Genomic DNA, 23,314 nt, shown 5'->3' on the forward strand with positions numbered 1-23,314 from the left:
GCAAACAAACTTAGACTATAATTTTATACAATAATAACACGGGCACATATGCACGAAAAGACGGCCTTATTGCTCAAGAGCAATCTCTTCCAGGCAACCCTGAGTATATATACTGAGCAAATATATTCATTTACTTATTGAGTATTTTTGTTACTTGCAATCTTTAAATTTAACCTTCAAGGCGATTTATTTAAAGATAACAAGGTGGGGCAGTGGGCGGACTGCACTCTGGTTACGCCCATGTGTGTTCGTCTGTTTTTCTATCTGTATGATAACAGCGTATCACGACGAAACTTGAATTCATACATATTTAACTCAAGGTTCTATGTTCATAATATTCGTCCAATTTATGCACTTTAAAATAAACGATGCGCTAAATAAAACTTTTGGTCGTCTTTTTTTTTAATATTCCAAATTGAATGAAAAATGAATTATATTTAATTCAAATTCAAAATTATATTTATTTGTGAAGTGAGAATATAAGAATGTAAAAATGGAAATTTCGACGTAGTTCAATGAAAAATTTTGAAACCTTCAATAGCTCTACATGAGCTCTACGAAAGATATGATCGAAAATTCTGAAGTTTGCGTTTATCCATCCGAAACTAATATAAATAATAAATAGGTACCTACCTACTTATACCTAGTTAATAGTAAAAAGTAAAAAAATATATATATATTATATATATAAAACTCAAAGGTGACTGATATAGTGATCACTGATCTATCAACGCACAGCCCAAACCACTGGACATATCGGGCTGAAATTTGGCATGCAGGTAGATATTAGGACGTAGGCCTCCGCTAAGAAAGGATTTCCCGAAATTCTTGCGGGAACGGGGAAAAACGTTGATGCACGTACAAAGTCGTGGGCGGAAGCTAGTTTAAAATACAGTTAAAAATAAAAATTAACTTCTTATTGTCATCTGATAAGTGAACAAAGTTTGAATTGAATCTGCTTCTTTAAAGTTGGTCAAAATATATACTAATTTTTTCGGTTACATACAAACACATAAGCATACAAACATACAAGTGAAGCTAATGGAAGCATATTACAACAGTCCTTGAATAAGTACCAATATTTTTCATATGCATGCAAGATATCTTTGCAGGTGGTAATCAACAATTACTTAACTATTAAATGGAAATTATTTTACCACAAAATATAGGTACCTACTAATTATTAAAGGTTAAATTTGCATGTGATATTTATCCATACTAATATTATAAATGCGAAAGTAACTCTGTCTGTCTGTCTGTTACTCAATCACGCCTAAACTACTGAACCAATTTGCATGAAATTTAGTATAGAGATATTTTGATACCCGAGAAAGGACATAGGATAGGTTTTATCCCGGAAATTCCACGGGAACGGGAACTATGCGGGTTTTTCTTTGACTGCGCGAGTGAAGCCGGGGTATACGGGGTATAATAAGAATAAATTATTATACCCCGTAATAAAGTTCAGTGGAAGCTGATAAAAAGATTATGAGTTTAGGTTACTTTTTCTTGTGATAAGAATAATATAAATAAAAAAATGCATAGATTTTTATATGTTTATCTAATCTAATACTACCTTAAGTTTTATTTTCCTTTGTTTATATTCGCAAAACATAATACACAACTTTTTGTAAATGCGTACATGCAAATATACAATCCTATCCTATCCTACTGGTCCTTCCTAATAGCACAGACTAATAATAATATACTACGTATACAACTAATAGGTATATAATATTATAAATGCGAAAGTTTGTGAGGATGGATGTGTGTATGTTTGTTATTCTTTCACGCAAATGCGACTGAACCGATTACAATGAAATTTAGCACACATATAGAGGGCAACTTGGATTAATACATAGGAACGGGAACTAGATAACTTGGGTTTTCTTTGAAAATATGGGCGAAGCCGCGGGCGGAAATCTAGTTATGAATATTTCCATAATTATTAAAAATCTGTTTTTCCGCATTACATATTATTATTACAACAAGCCACTTCAATAGTATAATTATTATCTTAGATAATATAATATAATAAAAGATAAGTTATCGGTTTACATAATACATTCCGACAAGCTACTTGCTAAAGACGGATTTTCCTGAATCCTTCCTCTTTTGGAGTCGCAAGTTGTGACTTATTTCTTCAATGCTTTTCTTACTTATTACTTAAACTACTTAGCTTTTTTCGAATACTTCTCTTAAAAATTAAAATTCATAACACTCATATTACTTGTTAGTCCGACTATTCCAATAGCCATAATTAAAAGCGTTTTTAAGCTATTGCATAGCTTCTATCGCGGGCCTTGAGCGCGGGGACCAATCGAGAAATTCCGTAACGAAAAAACCTCACGCTCCCCACTCCGACGGGCTCGAAAGTGTGGATTGAAGGCATGCTATGCAATAGCTTTACCGCGGCAGTCCCCGAGTGCCACACGTCTTTTTTTTTTTTGTATCACAAAATCTTACCCTATTCCAAGCAAGACGTATTCATTGATCCTTGATAGTAAAATACTTTTAATATCAATATAAAAATTTAATAGCTATTCTTATTTTTTCAATGTATTCAAACTTCAAAGTTCATCTTCTTCACCAAAACCTATGAGTATTTTTTCATATGCATTTTGGCTTTCGGCGCTCCTGCTCATGTTGTCTATAGTGACATTTTTATTCGTCCAATAGACTACAGGCCCATGTTGAAAAAATTATGGGTCATTTGACCCACCACCTGACCTATCTAGAATGATATAAGAGCATAAAATAATAAGATTCAGCACTATGACGTCACTCGTAAGCTGTCCACCTGAGTGCAGATGAGAATTCGAAAGTTCAGGTAGAGATTTTCTCCCCTTGTCTCCATGATTTTTGTACGGCGTTGCGGAATAATGGCTTAAAAGCAGTATAGAAATAGTATGACACAGATGCCGTACAAAAATGGTGGTCCACAAAGTCGGAATTTATTTTTATTTTTCGGCAGTTGCCGGGGTAAATTTGGTCATTTGATTTTGTACGGCATCTGTGTCATACTATTTCTATACTACTTTTAATCAATTATTCCGCAACGCCGTACAAAAATCTTGGAGACAAGGGGAGAAAATCTCTACCTGAACCTTCGAATTCTCATCTGCACTCAGGTGGACAGCTTACAAGTGACGTCATAGTGCTGAATCTTATTATTTTATGCTCTTATATCGTTCTAGATAGGTCACCTGGTGGGTCAAATGACCCATAATTTTTTCAACACGGGCCTGTAGTCTAAGCCGTTCGTACCATCTAATCATGGAATACAAATTCATATAACGGCCAATAATTCATTCCCTTGCTAATAATTTTAACTCAATAATGTGCCGAGTCATGCTGTGTTTTACATATGCGAAATATCAAAACATTCAAATAGTTATGTAACTTATTATAATCTCAATGTTTTTAAAATTCAATTCACAACATCATCATGACGAAGCAGTTTTATAATCTTTTACGTTTATATTTACAGGTTAATACACAGGTTTATATATTACTAGCTTTCCACCCGCAGCTTCGCCCGCGCAGTCAAAGAAAAACCCGCATAGTTCCCGTTCCCGTGGGATTTCCGGGATAAAACCTATCCTATTTCCCGGGATAAAAAGTAGCCTATGTCCTTTCTCGGGTATCAAAATATCTCTATACCAAATTTCATGCAAATTGGTTCAGTAGTTAAGGCGTGATTGAGTAACAGACAGACAGAGTTACTTTCGCATTTATAATATTAGTATGGATGTATACTTATTCTTATTAAAGGATCGGTATAATATTATGTGTATTTGGGATTTCTATACTAATATTAAAAAGAGGTAGAGTTTCGAACTTTTGTTAACGTTTATGGGATCTTGGAAAGCACTGATCCGATCATGAAAATTCTTTCTCTGATAGAAAGTTAGGTATAATATTGGCAACAAAGGATAAACAGGGTTACTTGTAAAACACCAGCAAACTCTCAGGACAAGATAGCTTAGATAGCAAAAGTCGTAGAACAAATGTTGTTACTTATGATGTTAGCTATCTTGTCCTGCGAGGTTGCTGGTGTTTTACAAGTAACCCTGTATATTTTTCTGGTTCAACTTGGTGAAGGGGAAGCAGTTATTAGTGTGTTTATTACCTGACATTTTATATTTTAAACTTACTAACAATGGTGATCGCAAACTTAACAGGTTGTAGTAAACTTAAATTTCAAAATAGTACAACAAAAAATATATTTTTTACCCTGTGCACGAATAAGGGTAGTGCTCCGTGTTATATTTTTTTAAAGTTGTAAGATTCGTTGTAATTTGCAAGTATACCTATTTATATAAAAATGATATAAAATAATCGACGGATATAACATAGCAGCTGCTTATATAAGATTGGAAATATTAGATAACAGATATTATTTTAAAAGATAATTCGGATTCCTTTTTTTCATATCATTGTTGACTATAGTAGAGCCCGCAGCTTCATTCACGCGGGTATTTACCCGCAAAATAATAATAAAAATAAAATAGGCTTTCCTAGTAAAGAGTAGTCCTAGTAAATTACTAATAATATAAGTTAAAAACTTCCCACATATATTTCATATATATTTTTAACATAAGGGTTTTACCTAAGGGTTTTACATTAACACAATGAGAATTTATATTGACTTACTAGCGGTCCGCCCCGGCTTCGCCCGTGGTACATATGAAAAATAGATGTTGGCCGATTCTCAGACTTACCCGATATGCACAGAAAATTTCATGAGAATCGGTCCACCCGTTTCGGAGGAGTATGCAGACTAACATTGTGACACGAGAATTTTATATATAAGACTAGTTAGTTAAAAGTATTATTTATAATATTTTCGCTCTCCGTTCTTAGTTTTAACTATATACTTATTAGAGCCTTATCTTATTTATTTTAATAAAGTTTTTTAAGTTGAATTTTCTCTCTATCTCTTATAAAAACATTGCAAAAATCAATGCATGTATATGTATAAAAGGAATGAATGAATGATGAATGAATGATGAATTTCCAGTGTTGGCGTATTAAAGAAATATAATATCTTCCTCGATTTACTGGTTACTGGTCTGGTTACATCGTTATAAAAACAAATTGACCTTGTGACCTTCTATATAAAAAAGTGTGCAGCTAATTCTTTTATATTTTATAGCTGCTCCGCGCACTCGGGGACTGCCGCGGTAAAGCTTTTGCATGCTATGCCTTCAAGCCACACCTCCGCGCCCGTCGGAGTAGGGAGTGTGAGGTTTTTTATGTTGCGGAATTTCCAAATTCGGTCCCCGCGCTCAAGGACCGCGATAGAAGCTATGCAATAGCTTAAAAATTAATGAAAATCTTTTCTGTATTAATCCTTTCAAAATAAACCAATAGAATATAAGTAGAGTGAACCATTTCTAAAGTTATCTTCTTCGCCTATTAGAAGTTTTCGGTCTGTTAGCTGTCAGTTGCCAGGGGAATAAATATGTTATTTATGTTTAAAATAATCACAACATATAATATTAACACCGGACATTACAACAGGAATAAAATAAAAGTGTTTTCTGGTCGCCTTATAGCTTAATAAATATACTGTTTCTTGACTGACCGGTTGTCTTGGTTGGTAGTGACCCTGCCTTCCAAGCAATTGGTCGTGGATTCGATTCCCACCCAGGGAAAATATTTGTGTGATGAACATAGATGTTTGCTCTATATCTGTGTGTTAATTATCTATATACCTAAGTATTTATTTAAAATTATATATATGTATGTTTATCAGCCACCTGGTTTCCATAACATAAGCGAAAGCTTAGTATGGGACCAGATTGTGCCGTGTGTGAAATTTGACCAGAAATATTTATATATATATAATATAATATATAATATGTATATAACTATACTTTGGAATATTTCGTGTGTCTTATAACAATCACCTCAAAGATATGTATTTTGTTTTATCGTTGTATATAATATGTTGTATATGATTATCATTGTTTACATTGGCTTATTTTCGTGTTCTCTCTTAGGGTTTCCTGATACCAGATAACAATTGTAAATAAAAATTATGTCAATTTTCCTGTTTGATAAAAAAATTGGCATCTATGACCTATTGATATTAGATACAACCTTGAACCTGACGAACTAGTCAGTAATAACCATGTAATAACTGTTTATTAATTATTGACATATTGTAAACAATCTCATATACATATAGAATATAGATATACACTTCGGAGTGTTTTGTAAGTGAATGTTATCTATAATGACTTGAGAAAAATTCACCAACGTAATAATCAAACTTAGTTCCCAACGCTCAATTAGGTACATGTTCTTCTATATAAGTAGACGATATGGCCGCTTCGCATTCAGTCGTGAATTGCCTTCAAAATGGCCTATCTCATAATCGCGTTTTTAGTGATTACATTATCATTATGTTATTATTTATTTACAAGGAAGTACGATTATTGGAAAAAACGGAATGTGCCTCATCTCGAGCCTACCACGTTTTTCGGGAATTACAAAGACTACCTCCTTTTGAAAACATATTTGCCAAAAGTAATCGGTGATATTTGTAAAAAATTCCCAAATGAGCCGTACGTTGGTGCCTATTTCGGCACGGAACCCGCCCTCATCGTCAAGGATCCTGATTACTTGAAGCTTATTATGATGAAGGACTTCTATTACTTCAACAGCAGAGAGATCAGAGACTTCACCAACAGTGAAATTATTACACAGAATATATTTTTCGAAAGCGGGGACAGATGGAAGATCCTCAGACAAAACTTCACGCCTCTGTTCTCTTCGGCTAAAATGAAGAAAATGTTCTATTTAATAGAAGAATGTGCAACAGTACTCGAAAAAATATTGGACGACGCATCAACTGTACCTAGCACCGAAGCAAGATATCTCATGTCCAGGTTCACCATAGACTGCATTGGATCTTGCGCTTTTGGGCTGAACACAGAATGCTTGAAAGCCAACGACCCCAGCAACCCCTTCCTTCATATAGGCAAAAAGATTTTCGAGATGAACAACATCAGAGCTTTGAGAACTATTGGCCGTGCCCTGTGGCCGTCAGTGTTCTACAAGCTAGGTTTCACCGCTTTTCCCTCTGAAATCGGTGATTTCTTCTCAAAGCTGCTAGTGAACGTGTTCGAGCAGCGCAAGTACAAGGATTCGGGCAGACACGACTTCGTGGATCTGATGCTCAGCTTGAAGCAAAACAAATATATAACCGGGGACAGTATTGCCAACATGAAGGGCGATGACAAGAAAACTACCATGAAAGTTGATAACGCTCTTCTGTGTGCCCAGGGGACGGTGTTCTTCGCAGCGGGATACGAAACCTCATCAGCCACCATGAGTTTCGCACTTTACGAATTAGCAAAGAACCCAGAGATTCAGGAGCGTGCCATTGCTGAAGTTGACGAATACTTTAAGAAAAATGACAAGTTATTCTATGAAAGCATTAATGAAACCCCGTATCTTCAGGCTATTATGAATGAAACTTTGCGCCTGTACCCTGTACTTGGTGTGCTAACCAGGGAGGTGGTAGAAGACTACACGCTTCCCTCAGGACTCGTGTTGAACAAGGATCTGCGCGTCCACATCCCAGTGTATCACCTGCACAGAGATCCTAACAACTTCCCAGAGCCCGATACATTCCGCCCGGAGAGGTTCTTGGAGCCAGACACCATTAAGCCGTTCACTTATATGCCATTTGGAGAGGGACCTAGAATATGCTTGGGTAAGTGATAGTGTACTATTTTTTCACTATTGTAAAGAATCATACGTGCATAATTGAAAAGGAATGATTCATTATTGTTGCAAGTTTATTGCTTTTAGTTATTTATATTGTAAATTTCAAAATGAATTAAAAGAAAAACAGTAAACACTTTCTCTCCGTCTATTATATTACATATAAATTATTTTGTTCTTTTATACACGCGTAAGTGTTTACTGTTTTTCTTTTAATTCATTTTAGTTTATTTTCATTTACCTACATTTTAATTTCGCTTTAGTTGACTTATTTGTTGAAGATCTAATAAAATGTTCTTTGTTCCAGGTATGAGGTTCGCCAAGATGCAAATGACGGCTGGTCTTCTCACCGTTCTTAAGAAGTGCAGGGTGGAGTTAGCGGATGATATGCCAAAGACACTAGAATTCGACGCTCGTGCCCCCACCACGCAGACAGGTTCAGGCATAAATCTTAAATTCATCCCACGATCATACTAAGTAATTTACGACATAGTGAAAAATGCTGTAAAATAATCCAAAGTAACGATAATTATTGTCGAGCCAATTTAATAGGCAACATTTGACGTCTATCAATTTTATCTTCATAGGGTGGTAACCTGCTTAAAAACATCGATTAAAGTATGATTAAAGTGAATTAATCGATACGGACTTGAAACATTTGTCAATCGAACTTGAAACACATGTCAATAATTTATGATCATTTTTTTGATTTTTATTCCCAAGTAATCAATGCATTCGATTCTAGATGTCAGATTTCGATTTTTAGAGTAACGTCTCTGGTAAGTAAAAAGAAAAAAGGTTTATTGACACAAAATTGTAGCGACGTCAGTTCTTTAAATCATAAATTGTTTATTATGTTTAGAATGGTTTATCAGTAAAATCAAATACTAAAATTACTTGTATCGGTCATTATTATTATAAATATGTAATCGTAATTGAAAAAAGTTAAGCAAATGTGCAGTTCTAACAAAACGAAATATCATGTTATTCTATGACGTCGTTACTAGGTTACGTTGTTGAATTTTGTTGAACTGTCAAATGTTGCCTATTAAAATGGCTCTACTATAGGCTTCAATTCCTTGCAACCGGACTTAGTTTAATAATATTGGTCTCAAAACCTAAGTAGCATAAAAATCCTTTCCATTTATGCATGGAAATTTTTTATTTACCTAAGACAAGTTTTATAACGTAGCCTTAAGGATAATAAACATTTGTATAAATCGTTGTAAGTTTTTATTTGTAGAAAGTCGTTTAGTATTATCAGGAAATAGCCACGAAGCGTTGAATTGTAAGACTTCGTTCAGTCAGACTTTATATTGTAAATATTGTAACTGCGAAAAACAAGATTTTTCCTAATTTCTGAGGGCATTATAAAGTAGATAATGTAAAATTGAATCATGGCTAGTGATTGTTTTAATAAATGTGATTGATATTATAATCAAATCTGTTTCTTTTAATGCTATTCCATTCACCTTACCAACAATGCAAATTCTCTATCGTAGATACTAGGTAATAGATGTATTTCATATTATAATTAATAATAGACTGAAGAGAGCCGACGTGCTCCCTAATTAAGACGAACTAAGGCACTGGCCTTAGATTCGCCCAATCGTCCACACATTTCTACCGATCTGCTTATAGTTTTTTCTGACTGATTGCAGATATGTAACATCAAAAAAAAAAAAAAAAATTATAATTAAATAGTTAAGTAATAATTATAAGTAATATACCAATGCAAACACAAGTTCACTCACTTTCAATAAATTGTGTAACGTATTGTGGATAAATATAAAAATGTGTGCTTGTACTAGTGTACACACGTAAGAAGTGAAACTTATTTATGACCTTATTTTTTCAAAAAAATAATTTACTATATGCAACTTTACAGAAATACGTCGAATCACGCGTGGTAGGGATAAGAAAAAGATGGTGCGTAACGGAAAAATGTCACGCGTAACGAAAAAATACACTAAATTTTTTTCCAACCCCGATAAAGTTTCACACTTCAAAAATGCAGATAAATTAATTATAAATACATTCAAAGAAATTGAAGTTAATTAAAATTTTATTATGAGTTTTTATAGGTACATATTACATTATTATTTTGTGATAAAAATAATTAAAAATATGTAGTAAATAATTATTTTAAAATAAGTAGGGCTTTTTGTTATGATTAAGTATCAAATCAACTATGTAAAATGCCAGATAAAATATAATCTGTAAATAAGATAAGGGCAACAATACAGTATTCAAAGTAAATAGCGTACCTCGCCCTTTCCCAGGGACTGTTTTGATCTTGTTTTGATAAATATAACATCGCTATAAAATACCCTAAAATTAAAGCAGTATGTAATAAATCACTTTTTTTTAATCTTGCGAGATAGAGTACAATCGAAGGTCATGTATGCCTTTGGTAAATAATATATATAATAATATAAATTTCAGGACAAATTACACACACGGTACGATGATCCCATACTAAGCTTTCGCTTGTGTTATGGAAACTAGATGGCTGATAAACATACATATATAATTTTAAATAAATACTTACATAGATAAGTAACACCCAGACACAGATTAAACATCTATGTTCATCACACAAATATTTGCCCCGGATGGGACCCGAATCGAACCCACGACCTCTGGCTTGGAAGGCAGGGCCACTACCAACCAAGCCAACCGGTTGGTCAGATATTAATTACAAATACATTGAAAGAAATTGAAGTAATTATGATGTTTCAATACTTCTAAAACACGTTTAGATAAATAAAAAAAGACGTGTGGCACTCATGCTATGCCTTCAAGCCACACCTCCGTGTCCGTCGGAGTGGGGAGCGTGAGGTTTTTCGTTACTAAATTTCTGGATTCGGTCCCCGCGCTCAAGGCCCGCGATAGAAGCTATATGCAATAGCTTAAAAAATACGGTTATTGTCACTGTTCTATCACAAGTGAATCTTGAGTTTTTCATATTTTTTAAACCTATCAAATGTCGTTTCAATGTAAAGCAGTGCGCTCTGCGGTTTCACCCGCGTTGCTCCGCTCCTGTTGGTCTTAGCGTGATGTGATATATAGCCTTCCACGATAAATGGGCTATCTAGAGAGAGATATATATATATACACCAAAAGAATTTTTCAAATCGGACCAGGGTTCCTGAGATTAGCGCGTTCAAACGAACAAACAAAATCTTCAGCTTTATTAGTATATGGATATAGTATAGATTACTATGAGTTTCTTAGAGAATAAACTACATGATATTGTTTTGGTTTTTCGAATTAATTTATTTTGTGAAAGAGTTCTGTAAATGCACTTGGGGGATGTTGATAACATCGCAACAGATATTTTAACAATGTCTTTGCTAATAATAATAATAGTCCTACATCGGCCGCAGACTGCACAGGGCTGTATCTGTGTATACAAATACAGCCCTGTATCTGTGTGTATCAGGATGTATAGTGCAGTCATGGGCAAGCAGTGGCTGGTCTGTCACAACACAGTTAAGTTCTCGAAGGGCCTACAAGCCATAGAAGGGATAACAATTACATACTTTAAAACATCACACAATCCATAACAACTTTTAAGCTTGCTCAAACTTTTAAGTAGTGCAATATTTAAAACCTGAAATATAAAAATCGTCTCTATCTTAATATTTAAAGTGTCGTCTCTGCATTTTCAGTCGCTTACGATGTTGGGTGATTTTTCACGATGCACCTGAACGAGAAATTTGATCATGAACTCATTGAGCCGTGCTATGTAGGTAGAAACTTGGCTATGAACGATAGCTTTTCCTGGAGTAGGTAGGTATCCAATATTTGAAAGTCATCAATATTTCTTAGATAACACTTTCAGCAGTACGTTCTTTTGTGTAATAACAGACTTACTGACCCAGAGATGTAAATAACAGTAGGTATTGATAGTAAGGTCGCGGAAGAATTCTAACAAATACCCGCGGCCCCATCACTAAAGCGGCTCGACGGAACACAGTGGGGTTTTAGTCGGTAAGAATCCGACATAACCCACGGCTCCTTCCCCGGGGGCCGTGGGTATCTTTGGAAGATTTCCCCACTATAAAAAAAAAGGTATTGATAGTAAAACATAATAGTTATATTTTTTTAACGTAGTCTCGTTACAATTTAAGACATACCTATCTCACAATATTTCTTAAAAAAGGCCCAACAATTCTTACAATTTACAAAGGAAATCGATTTTGCCAAGGTGGCTCATCATCACTTCATCTCATCGGTGTTTCATAAGTCACTTCGACTTATGTCTTACTTATGTTCTTACTGGTTATTCTCTGAAGAAAATGCTTTCTACTTGGTTTGTTAATTATTTATCTGAATCTAATCGACTCAAAAGCACTAAACAAAAACCTAGTTGAAAAGAAATATTTTTGTTGCTGTTATGCTATTTGCATAGCTTCTATCGCGGGCCTTGAGCGCGGGGACCGAATTGAGAAATTCCGTAACGAAAAACCTCACGCTCCCCACTCCGATAGCATGCAATAGCTTTACCGCGGCAGTCCCCGAGTGCCACACGTCTTTTTTTTTATTAAGAGTCTCCCGTAATCTTCTTAATTAATCTTGGTAACGAATGCCTGAAATAAAAGTTCATGTTTCCACCCATAATTATAACGTCTGTCAATATTTTATAGATGACGTTTTTAATGAAAGAAATGGTATAAAACATAATTTTTAACTTTATTTATTTAAATCTTCTACTAAGGTTCCCTATTCACTTACCTATACGATACCTCCTGCCCGATATAAAATTGAGATAAATCGTCATGTATAAACAATTAACACATTAAAAAATGTTGTGTGGTTTTATGAAACCACGGTAAAAGTGAAACTGTTCGAACGGTTCCGAACACTGCTTTGTGTAGCGCATGTCGCGTGATGGTCGGCTGCCGAGTAGGTATACCTACTCGGCAGCCGCGATGCACGCGACATGCGCTACACAGACCAAAAACACAGTATTACAATATTATTTAGGAAATAATGGTAATACTGTGCCAAAAAGTTTGAGACGATGTAATAAAAGTTTCACTTTAATAAACATGAATAAATCATTTTATTTTTCTCCTTTACTAAGTGTATGTATTTTATTTTCATTGGTGTATTTTCCTACCTCTTTTTCTAGGTGTTGTTGTGTGTACAGAAATTTGTGTATACCTTTGTGTAATATTTAAATTCCTAATGTTTAAATTATATTATTATAAAAGAATATCTCATAAATAAACATAGTATATTAAGGTGATGAATTAATTTTTCTAACATTTACGGCCCTTTTTAAACCTTCGTAATTTTTATATTATTAAAGTTGTCGTGATGAAAATTCTTGACAAGAAAGTTCAATAGTAACACAATACGTCTACCGTTTTAGAAACATGATTCCATGATATTTTCTCGATAGAAAAAAAATACAAAGTTCTCATTGTTATTTTTTTTTAATCTCTGGCATCTTCAAAATAACAAACGTAAAGTTACGACTTTTCGGATATTAACTATAAGACATACAACCTATACGTCTACCGATTTAGAATTTTGAAATATGCGATGGTTTTGAAATAAACAAGAAATACTTGAAATTAGCGCGCGACCAGCCAATATAGCGAGAGCCGCCCTGTACCTTCCTACCCCGATCGCTGCACGAGTCATTCCCGCTACGGCCGTCACACGGGGAACTTGTGTCGCTCGCGCAATCGTAACAAAGGGTGACAACACGATAAGACAAAATGAGACAAATGGGGACAATAAAGAAAATAAGAAGAAGAAACATAAAGGTTGGAGGAAAAAGAATGCTTACAATTGGAACAAATTAATGAAGTAAGTTGGTTTTATTTTAAATTTGATGATAATTGTAGTATAGACGATGTTTGATATGTACCCCTGTTTTAAGTACATAACGAATGTGTAAGATTTTTTTCATTTAGAGCATAGATAATCTTTTCAGAAATCCGGAATCCAGAAGGAAAATAAACCCACTGATTGTTCACAATGTGAACCCACTCCTTCGTAAGTACCTTTATTCAGTCAAAAATGTATGTTATCAACGCTCTACTGGTTTTATCGCATGATTCCATTTTTAGCAAAAAGCAACAAAGTGCAAAGAAATAAAAAATCATGGTGAACTTAGTGGAAATATGGTGGCCGTAATATGGAACAGGAGCTCATTGGAGTAGTATTATATTTAAAAAAATACGAAAAAATTTCAAGAATTACATTTCTTAGTAGGTGGTAGATAAGTATGTTGTATAAAGAATTTGATGTTGATATTTATTTCATTTATACTTACTACACCTGTGCGGGAAATTGCTTAGTACTAAAACAGGTTTATATTCATATTTACATAGTAATGTGAGTTTTCATTTCGAAAAATTTTGTGTAAGTATATTAAATTGAGTTCCTGGGTGATCTGGAAACACAATTGGGCCCGGAAGATGGCGCTGCAGTCACTCCTCCTAATCACATGAACCGATTTGGATGAATATTTGTGTGCACATTTCATTGTTGTGGGATGATTGGTTGATTCGTTTTCACATTAGCTAATATTATGTATTTTTGTTGTAAACTTAATTTAATGTTTATAATACATTATTATTGGTATAAATAAGCCAGTGTTCGTCTCACATTGCTGTACCTGCCTACCTACCCTACCAGGGCCTAACTTTGTTCTGGCTATTTTATTTTGATTTTTTGTAATGAATAATTACAATTATAATAGAGTGCAAAAAATAAATACATGCGTCAATATGTTTTGTGTTTTTTTTAAAACAATTTTTTTATTTAAAAAAATATCATTCCGACCGCGGCTTTGCCCACGTGGAATTAGGTTATATCGTGAATCCTGTTTTTTCCCACAGAAGTGTTCAGTTCGGATAAAAAGTATCCTATGTGTAAATCCAGGCAATTAGCTATATTTTATCAAAATTGGTAATGTAGTCTTGACGTGATTAAGTAACAACTAACAAAAAAATATACAAATTAACATCCAAAGTTTCGCATCAGTTTTACTGTATTAGTGATATCTTCCACTCTTGACTTTGACTGAGAAGAATTAGGGTTTATAACTTCTTTCAGAAATAGTACCTTTCATTTCTGGGCATGATGTAATATCTACGTCAGCATCAAATTCTATCTAAATCAATTCAGTAGTCCGCGTTATTGAGTACCATTTCATTTTTTTAGAGTAACAATATTTTTTGTTATTTTAAAGATTATTTATAACCTGTATTATTTTGTAATAAAGTAAACATTACGAAATGATAATAATTATTAATAATTTATTTATTTATTTATTTATATAAGGCACAGTTACAGGATATAATCCAAGAACATTTACATCAACTTACTAAATTAATAATGTCTAAGTAGTTGTTAAAAAGAAGATTATTTGTTTATAAGCAAGAAAATAAAACCAATAAATCAACAATTAAATAAATGTATGACAATATTATAACTGTATGACGACTCCATACATGTTTGTCCCGAGTCGGCCAGCGGCAGCGCGGCGAGTTTGCAAGAATGACTTCGCGCACACCCGCGTTCGCGATAGCGAGCTATTAGACTCCGCCCGCCAAGCAGTGGATTTTTTTTCGTGTATCGTCTTAAGTTACTTTTGATGTTCGCTTTACTGAAGCTTCTCTACTTATGTATAAAACAAAGTCGCTTTTTCCCTTTGTATGCTTAAATCTTTGAAACTACCCAACGGATTTTGATGCGGTTTTTTTTAATAGATAGAGTGATTCAAGATTTTATTGATTCACGGTTTTAGTAGATATCTACTTCTCTATATCTAATAAATTATATATATAATTTATTAGGTATTAGACAAAGCAGGCGAAGCCGCGGGCGGTTAGCTAGTTCTGCATATTGTGCCCATTCGGAGGAGTTTCTGAGGACTTCAAACACTGAGTCACTGAACTCCGTTTCGCCACCAGAGACACCTTTTCTTTGATATAAACCTCATGGAACCCGAGACCTTTCCAACGAATGCAAAACCGTGGAAATCGGTTCGTGCGTTCTGGAGTTATAGCACAGTATTACAATATGTTATAGTGTCAGGAAGGAAAACCCGATTTATTTTTATATAGTAGACAAAATTATATAATATGATTTGCCCTTCTATTATATAATTTTGTCGATCGATCGATCGATTCCCGGTTGTCTGGAAGAAATATTAGCTAAGTAAGCCGTTAAGACGATACACAAAAAAAAATCCACTGCTTGGCGGGCGGAGTCTAATAGCTCGCTATCGCGAACGCGGGTGTGCGCGGAGTCATTCTTGCAAACTCGCCGCGCTGCCGCTGGCCGACTCGGGACAAACATGTATGGAGTCGTCATACAGTTATAATATTGTTATACATTTATTCAATTGTTGATTTATTGGTTTTATTTTCTTGCTTATAAACAAATAATCTTCTTTCCAACAACTACTTAGACATTATTAATAATTATTATTATTTCGTAATGTTTACTTTATTACAAAATAATACAGGTTATAAATAATCTTTAAAATAACAAAAAATATTGTTACTCTGAAAAAATGAAATGGTAATCAATAACGCGGACTACTGAATTGATTTAGATAGAATTTGATGCTGACGTAGATATTACATCATGCCCAGAAATGAAAGGTACTATTTCTGAAAGAAGTTATAAACCCTAATTCTTCTCAGTCAAAGTCAAGAGTGGAAGATATCACTAATATAACTTTGGATGTTAATTTGTATATTTTTTTGTTAGTTGTTACTTAATCACGTCAAGACTACATTACCAATTTTGATAAAATATAGCTAATTGCCTGGATTTACACATAGGATACTTTTTATCCGAACTGAACACTTCTGTGGGATAAAACAGGATTCACGATATAACCTAATTCCAAGCGGGCAAAGCCGCGGTCGGAATGATATTTTATTAAATAGAAAAATTGTTTTAAAAAAAGCACAAAATATATTGACGCATGTATTTATTTTTTGCACTCTATTATAATTGTAATTATTCATTACAAATAATCAAAATAAAATAGCCAGAACAAAGTTAGGCCCTGGTAGGGTAGGTAGGCAGGTACAGCAATGTGAGACGAACACTGGCTTATTTATACCAATAATAATGTATTATAAACATTAAATTAAGTTTACAACAAAAATACATAATATTAGCTAATGTGAAAACGAATCAACCAATCATCCCACAACAATGAAATGTGCACACAAATATTCATCCAAATCGGTTCATGTGATTAGGAGGAGTGACTGCAGCGCCATCTTCTGGGCCCAATTGTGTTTCCAGATCACCCAGGAACTCAATTTAATATACTTACACAAAATTTTTCGAAATTAAAACTCACATTACTATGTAAATATGAATATAAACCTGTTTTAGTACTAAGCAATTTCCCGCACAGGTGTAGTAAGTATAAATGAAATAAATATCAACATAAAATTCTTTATACAACATACTTATCTACCACCTACTAAGAAATGTAATTCTTGAAATTTTTTCGTATTTTTTTTAAATATAATACTACTCCAATGAGCTCCTGTTCCATATCACGTCCGCCATACTTCCACTAAGTTCACCATGATTTTTTATTTCTTTGCACTTTGTTGCTTTTTGCTAAAAATGGAATCATGCGATAAAACCAGTAGAACGTTGATAACATACATTTTTGACTGAATAAAGGTACTTACGAAGGAGTGGGTTCACATTGTGAACAATCAGTGGGTTTATTTTCCTTCTGGATTCCGGATTTCTGAAAAGATTATCTATGCTATAAATGAAAAAAATCTTACACATTCGTTATGTACTTAAAACAGGGGTACATATCAAACATCGTCTATAATACAATTATCATCAAATTTAAAATAAAACCAACTTCTTCATTAATTTGTTCCAATTGTAAGCATTCTTTTTTCTCCAACCTTTATGTTTCTTCTTCTTATTTTCTTTATTGTCCCCATTTGTCTCATTTTGTCTTATCGTGTTGTCACCCTTTTTTACGATTGCGCGAGCGACACAAGTTCCCCGTGTGACGGCCGTAGCGGGAATGACTCGTGCAGCGATCGGGGTAGGAAGGTACAGGGCGGCTCTCGCTATATTGGCTGGTCGCGCGCTAATTTCAAGTATTTCTTGTTTATTTCAAAACCATCGCATATTTCAAAATTCTAAATCGGTAGACGTATAGGTTGTATATTTTATAGTTAATATCCAAAAAGTCGTAACTTTACGTTTGTTATTTTGAAGATGCCAGAGATTATAAAAAAATAACAATGAGAACTTTGTATTTTTTTTCTATTGAGAAAATATCATGGAATCATGTTTCTAAAACGGTAGACGTATGACAAGAAAGTTCAATAGTAACACATTACTATTGAACTTTCTTGTCAAGAATTTTCATCACGACAACTTTAATAATATAAAAATTACGAAGGTTTGAAAAGGGCCGTAAATGTTAGAAAAATTAATTCATCACCTTAATAAATATCTAATAGGTACCTACAAGAAAACAATTAAATCTCAGTGTAGTCTGCGTACAGTGAATTATAAATAAATGAATGATAATAAAATATATTTTTGGATTTTTATTACTGGAAAAAATTAATAGTAATTTCCAGTAGGAATATTCCTTTATTCCCGTCGACAATCCTTTTCTTATTTCTAACCCATAAAAAACTGGTAAAGGTTTTCTAGAGGCATATGTAACTCACAACGCTTTTGTAGAGTTACTTACACTACGACTACAAATTTTATATTTGTAGTCGTAGAGCCTACAAATATTCATAGCTGGTTGTGATCGCTAACCATCAGGCGGTATCTACTAGCTCGGGGACCCGCTCAATCAAATAGGTATACACCACAGACATGTATATATAAGTAGACAACGCAAGTACCGCGATCTGTATGAAAACCAAGCGTGTCATATTTTTTGTACTGACCTTGACGCGTTATGACGTCACGAGCGCTTTTTAGTGATGTTAATTTCATTTTACGCTAAATCGATTAGGCCGCCACTCGCGCGGCGATTCTAGTATCGTCCTATCCCATCGAAGTAAATCGAAAGAAATCAGATCAAACTAGATCTATGTCTAAGAGGTAGTCAAATAAATGAATCGTAATCGATTACTAAATCGATTCAAGACAGAAAAATGATAATTACCATAGACAGAGGGATGATAAAATAAAGTTTAAACCTTTTAATATTCTAACAAGTAAACTAATGTGTTTTAGCTTTTTCTTACATATGCCCATTGAGTTACCATGTACTACGTACTAGAGAGGCCATCGAAAGAAAGTAATGAAACTGTCAATCAATCAATCTTTATGTCCCGTTGCATCGATCCATTTTCCTTTTATGTTCGGGTTACTTGGAAAACTGAAAAAACAAACATAGTCTAAGCAATAAGGAGTTTTCTTAAAAAACTCCCAAGATGACACTTTAACTAATGGCGTCCATGTCATAATATTTATTTTTAGTACCTTTGTATTAAAATACTTAAAAGTTCTAGGTCAAGTCGTATTAAATGACAAAAAAAAATTATGCCTTTTTTTCTGAAAAATTGCTCCTTCAAATTATCATTTATCTGTTCGATTATAAAATCGATTAGAATCGAGAACTGTTGCATCAAATGAACATCACTAACCACAAAATTGGACAGAAAAATGAGAACAGAAAAATGAGAAGACGCTATTCATTGCTTGTTATCATACGACGCGATCTTTACCGTGCCAAGTAAAAGCCGCAATGTATTCCGAATCATTTCGTATGATTTGGTATCCGTGTTTGTCACGATCGTTTTCCACAGATATTCTTTATTTGATTTTAAAATAAATAGTGCATATTCTGATTAGAAAATTACTTACCGGTGGAAGGAAACATCTCTGCTAACTCGGCCACTCACAGCTGTGGAGTTTCTACAGTTTATAACGGCGTAATTCGGCATTTTACTTTATTCAGCTTCACGTCTTTCCTTGGCGAACTGCAAGCGCGGACTGAGTGTAGGCCAGCGTCAAGTAAGTTTCATAATCGTAGTTTGGACACGGGAAGTACATACACTCGCTTAGTCTATCTTGATATATGTCCGTGGTATACACACTTCGTGATGCCTCACATACCTATTGTTCTTTTAAAATTAAAACTGTTTTTCCTATTCCTTAATATACATATTTTTTTAATATTTAGAGTCTATTTTTTATAACAATCTCTTCAAAAAAGATTTGCAAAGTGCGCAAAAATTATGGAATAATTCAGATAAGTATATCGGTACTATTTCCTGTTTGCCTAGAATAAAAAAATTCATTACCTATGTACATTTTTCCGTTTGATTAAAAATTCGCATCTATGACCTATTGATATCGATTCAACTGATTACCTCTAACCTAACGCTATATTTTAAAAATGTCATGAAATATTGTAAACAATCGCATATACATTTTGAAATGTTTTTGTAAGTGAATGTTATCTGTAATGACTTGAGAAAAATGAATAACGTTTTAATCAAATTGTGTGTTCCGAACGTTCAATTAGGCTCCAAGTTGTCCTATATAAGTAGATGGCATGGCCGCCTCGCATTCAGTCGGTAGCTGCCTTCAAAATGGCCTTTCTTATAGTCGCGTCCTTCGTCACTATAATAATAACTTTATGTTACTATTTATTCACAAAAAAATACAATTATTGGAAAAAGCGCAATGTGCCCTATCTCGAGCCGACCACATTTTTTGGGAATTACAAAGATTATCTCCTTTTGAAAACATATTTGCCGCAAGTAATGAGTGATATTTGTAAAAAATTCCCGAAAGAACCGTACGTCGGGACATACTATGGAACGGAACCCGCCCTCGTCGTCAAGGATCCCGATTACATCAAACTTATTATGTTGAAGGACTTCTACTACTTCAATAGCAGGGAAGTCGGAGAATTCACCGACAACGAAGTTATTACGCGGAACATATTTTTCATTGGCGGAGATAGATGGAAAATACTCAGACAAAATTTCACGCCGCTCTTTTCGTCAGCTAAAATGAAGAAAATGTTCTATCTGATAGAAGAATGTTCCACAACTCTCGAAAAATTATTGGACCAGGCTACATCAGTACCGAGCACTGAAGCCAGGTTAATGATGTCCAGGTACACGATAGACTGCATTGGATCTTGCGCTTTTGGGCTGAACACAAAATGCTTGACAGATTCCAGGAACCCCTTCCTTAGTATTGGCCAAAAGATTTTCGAGATGTCCAGCAGCAGAGCATGGAGAAATATTGGCCGCGCTCTGTGGCCGTCGGTGTTCTACAAGTTAGGTCTGACCGCGTTTCCCGCTGAAATCAGTGACTTCTTCTCAAAGCTACTAGTGGACGTGTTCGAGCAGCGCGACTACAAGGACTCGGGCAGACACGACTTTGTTGATCTCATGCTCAGCTTGAAGCAAAACAAATATATAACCGGGGACAGTATTGCCAATATAAAGGGCGGTGACAAGAAAACTACTGTGGAAGTTGATAACGCTCTCCTGTGTGCTCAAGCCACGGTGTTCTTCGCTGCGGGATACGAAACCTCTTCGGGCACCTTGAGTTATCTGCTTTACGAATTAGCGAAGTATCCAGAAGTTCAAGAGCGTGCTATTGCTGAAGTAGACGAGTACTATAAGAAAAATAACAAGTTATTCTACGAATGTATTCATGAAACGCCATTTCTTCAGGCGTGTATAAACGAAACGCTGCGCCTCTACCCTGTGCTCGGGATGTTAACCAGAGAAGTGGTAGAAGACTACACGCTTCCCTCAGGACTCGTGTTGAACAAAGATATGCGCGTCCACATCCCAGTGTACCACCTGCACAGAGATCCCAACAACTTCCCCGAACCGGACACATTCCGCCCGGAGAGGTTTTTGGACCCAGAGAAGGATAATATTAAACCATTCACCTATATGCCATTTGGAGAAGGACCAAGAATATGTTTGGGTAAGTGACACTGTACTATTTCGTGAGAAGATAAAATCAAATATATAAGTAGCACTTAATATAGCAATAATTATATTATACTAATCCGTATTAATCATGGCGAATATTGATTGATAAGTAAATTGCAATGAATACATAGTTAAATAGATAATCTTAGGGTTTTTTTTACAATTAAAAAACATATTCCTGTTTTTGTCATTTTATAACAAATTTCAAAAAACTTATTATAAATTTCACATAAAAATGACTAACATCTAAACTTCTAAAAAATCGGTGCAATAAAATATGTTATATCTTTAACAATTAATGTTGTCTCAATTTAAATTTTTTTAACTAGGCAATATTTTTTTAACTAAACTAGGCTAATTTAGATTTTTTTAACTAGGCAATATTTCTTTGTATTTGATTATACGCGAGTATTATACATTTTAAAATTAAAGACTATGACGGAAATTGTGTGAAACATCGGGTCAATAAAATAATGTATAAGTCAGTTCTTTAAAGAAACGAATCTTCAATGGCGGCGCTTATCATTCCCTCTCGCTCACACACGGCCGTACGGTATGCAAAAAAAAAATGGAAAAATAAAATCACTAAAATGTATTTTATTTTCCCTATAATAGTTTTTATAATAAATTTACAATGACAATTATGCATTTGCGAAAGTAAATAATGTTCTATTGGAATTTGACAAAATATGTTCTTTGGGAAAAGTTGTTCAGTTTTATGGGCTTATTACAAGTATTATGGGGATTTTATTACATTCTGTATACGTAAATATGATAATTCATATAAATACACAAATACAATAACAAAAAAGTTTGTCAACAAACAATTTGAAATAATTAATAAAATAATTATCAATTTACGTTATTTTTATTTTCTTTTTTGCTGATCCTACCATCTGTCAAAGTCAGCTTTGGCCGCCATTGAAGATTCGTTTCTTTATTGAACTGACTAATATTTAAGTCGTATTTTAAATCCGTTCAAGTTTTTAATTTCAAAATATTATTTCCTCTGTTACATATAACTAAGATACTTGTATTGATTATTGGTTGAAAAACTAATAAAATATTTTTTCAGGAATGAGGTTCGCCAAGATGCAAATGACGGCTGGTCTTCTCACCGTTCTGAAGAAGTGCAGGGTTGAGTTAGCCGACCATACGCCCAAAACCCTTGTGTTCGACGCACGCCCCATCACCACACAAACAGCTACGGGCATTCATCTTAAATTTATTCCACGTCAATAAAAATATAATCCAAAATAATTAAGAGCCAATTTTGTGTAACCGAACATTTAAAATGTAAAATTAAAATTATTTTTAAAATGAAAAATATTTATATTATTTTTAAAATGTGAAATTGAAATTAGAGGTATAAAATACCCATTCATAATTTTATTTAGAGCTAGTTTTTAACTTATCATAAGGGTAATGAAAAACACATGTACAAATTGTTTTAAGTTTTAATTTTCCCTTAACATTAAGTAGATATATTATATACAACCATTTTATTGTAACTTGGTGCTTTGGTGTATGTCTGGTAATGTAAAATTAACACAAGTTTTTGAAATAAATGTAAATGCTATTATAATAAATCTGTATATTTTATAACT

General features: G+C 34.0%; 2 protein-coding genes and 2 long non-coding RNA genes across 4 annotated transcripts; 3 read left to right on the top strand and 1 right to left on the bottom strand.

The window, feature by feature from the left end:
- The first annotated feature begins 6,338 nt into the window (after window positions 1–6,338).
- Window positions 6,339–9,183, top strand: LOC149899384 (cytochrome P450 6B2-like). The gene is made up of 3 exons (XM_090114301.1): window positions 6,339–7,729; window positions 8,048–8,270; window positions 8,806–9,183. Exons 1-2 carry the CDS (start codon window positions 6,370–6,372, stop codon window positions 8,215–8,217), a joined length of 1,530 nt encoding a protein of 509 aa, XP_089970427.1. The 5' UTR covers window positions 6,339–6,369; the 3' UTR covers window positions 8,218–8,270; window positions 8,806–9,183.
- Window positions 9,184–12,995: 3,812 nt separating this feature from the next.
- LOC149899385 (uncharacterized) lies at window positions 12,996–14,475 on the top strand. Its single transcript, XR_016457987.1, has 3 exons — window positions 12,996–13,566; window positions 13,694–13,755; window positions 13,830–14,475. It is a non-coding gene; the product is annotated as an uncharacterized LOC149899385 (long non-coding RNA).
- Window positions 14,476–16,705: 2,230 nt separating this feature from the next.
- On the bottom strand, window positions 16,706–17,963 carry LOC149899386 (uncharacterized). The gene is made up of 3 exons (XR_016457995.1): window positions 17,621–17,963; window positions 17,436–17,497; window positions 16,706–17,361 (listed from the first exon to the last, which is right to left on the bottom strand). It is a non-coding gene; the product is annotated as an uncharacterized LOC149899386 (long non-coding RNA).
- Window positions 17,964–20,336: 2,373 nt separating this feature from the next.
- Window positions 20,337–23,065, top strand: LOC149899387 (cytochrome P450 6B2-like). The gene is made up of 2 exons (XM_090114132.1): window positions 20,337–21,699; window positions 22,783–23,065. The coding sequence occupies exons 1-2, from the start codon at window positions 20,337–20,339 to the stop codon at window positions 22,947–22,949; spliced, it is 1,530 nt and encodes a 509-aa protein (XP_089970258.1). The 3' UTR covers window positions 22,950–23,065.
- The last annotated feature ends 249 nt before the right edge of the window (window positions 23,066–23,314 follow it).

The sequence above is a fragment of the Colias eurytheme genome, chromosome 21 (genome assembly GCF_061535395.1).
Source record: "Colias eurytheme isolate Ceu_HAF_F1 chromosome 21, ilColEury1 Martin Lab GWU primary, whole genome shotgun sequence".
Lineage (NCBI taxonomy): Eukaryota > Metazoa > Arthropoda > Insecta > Lepidoptera > Pieridae > Colias > Colias eurytheme.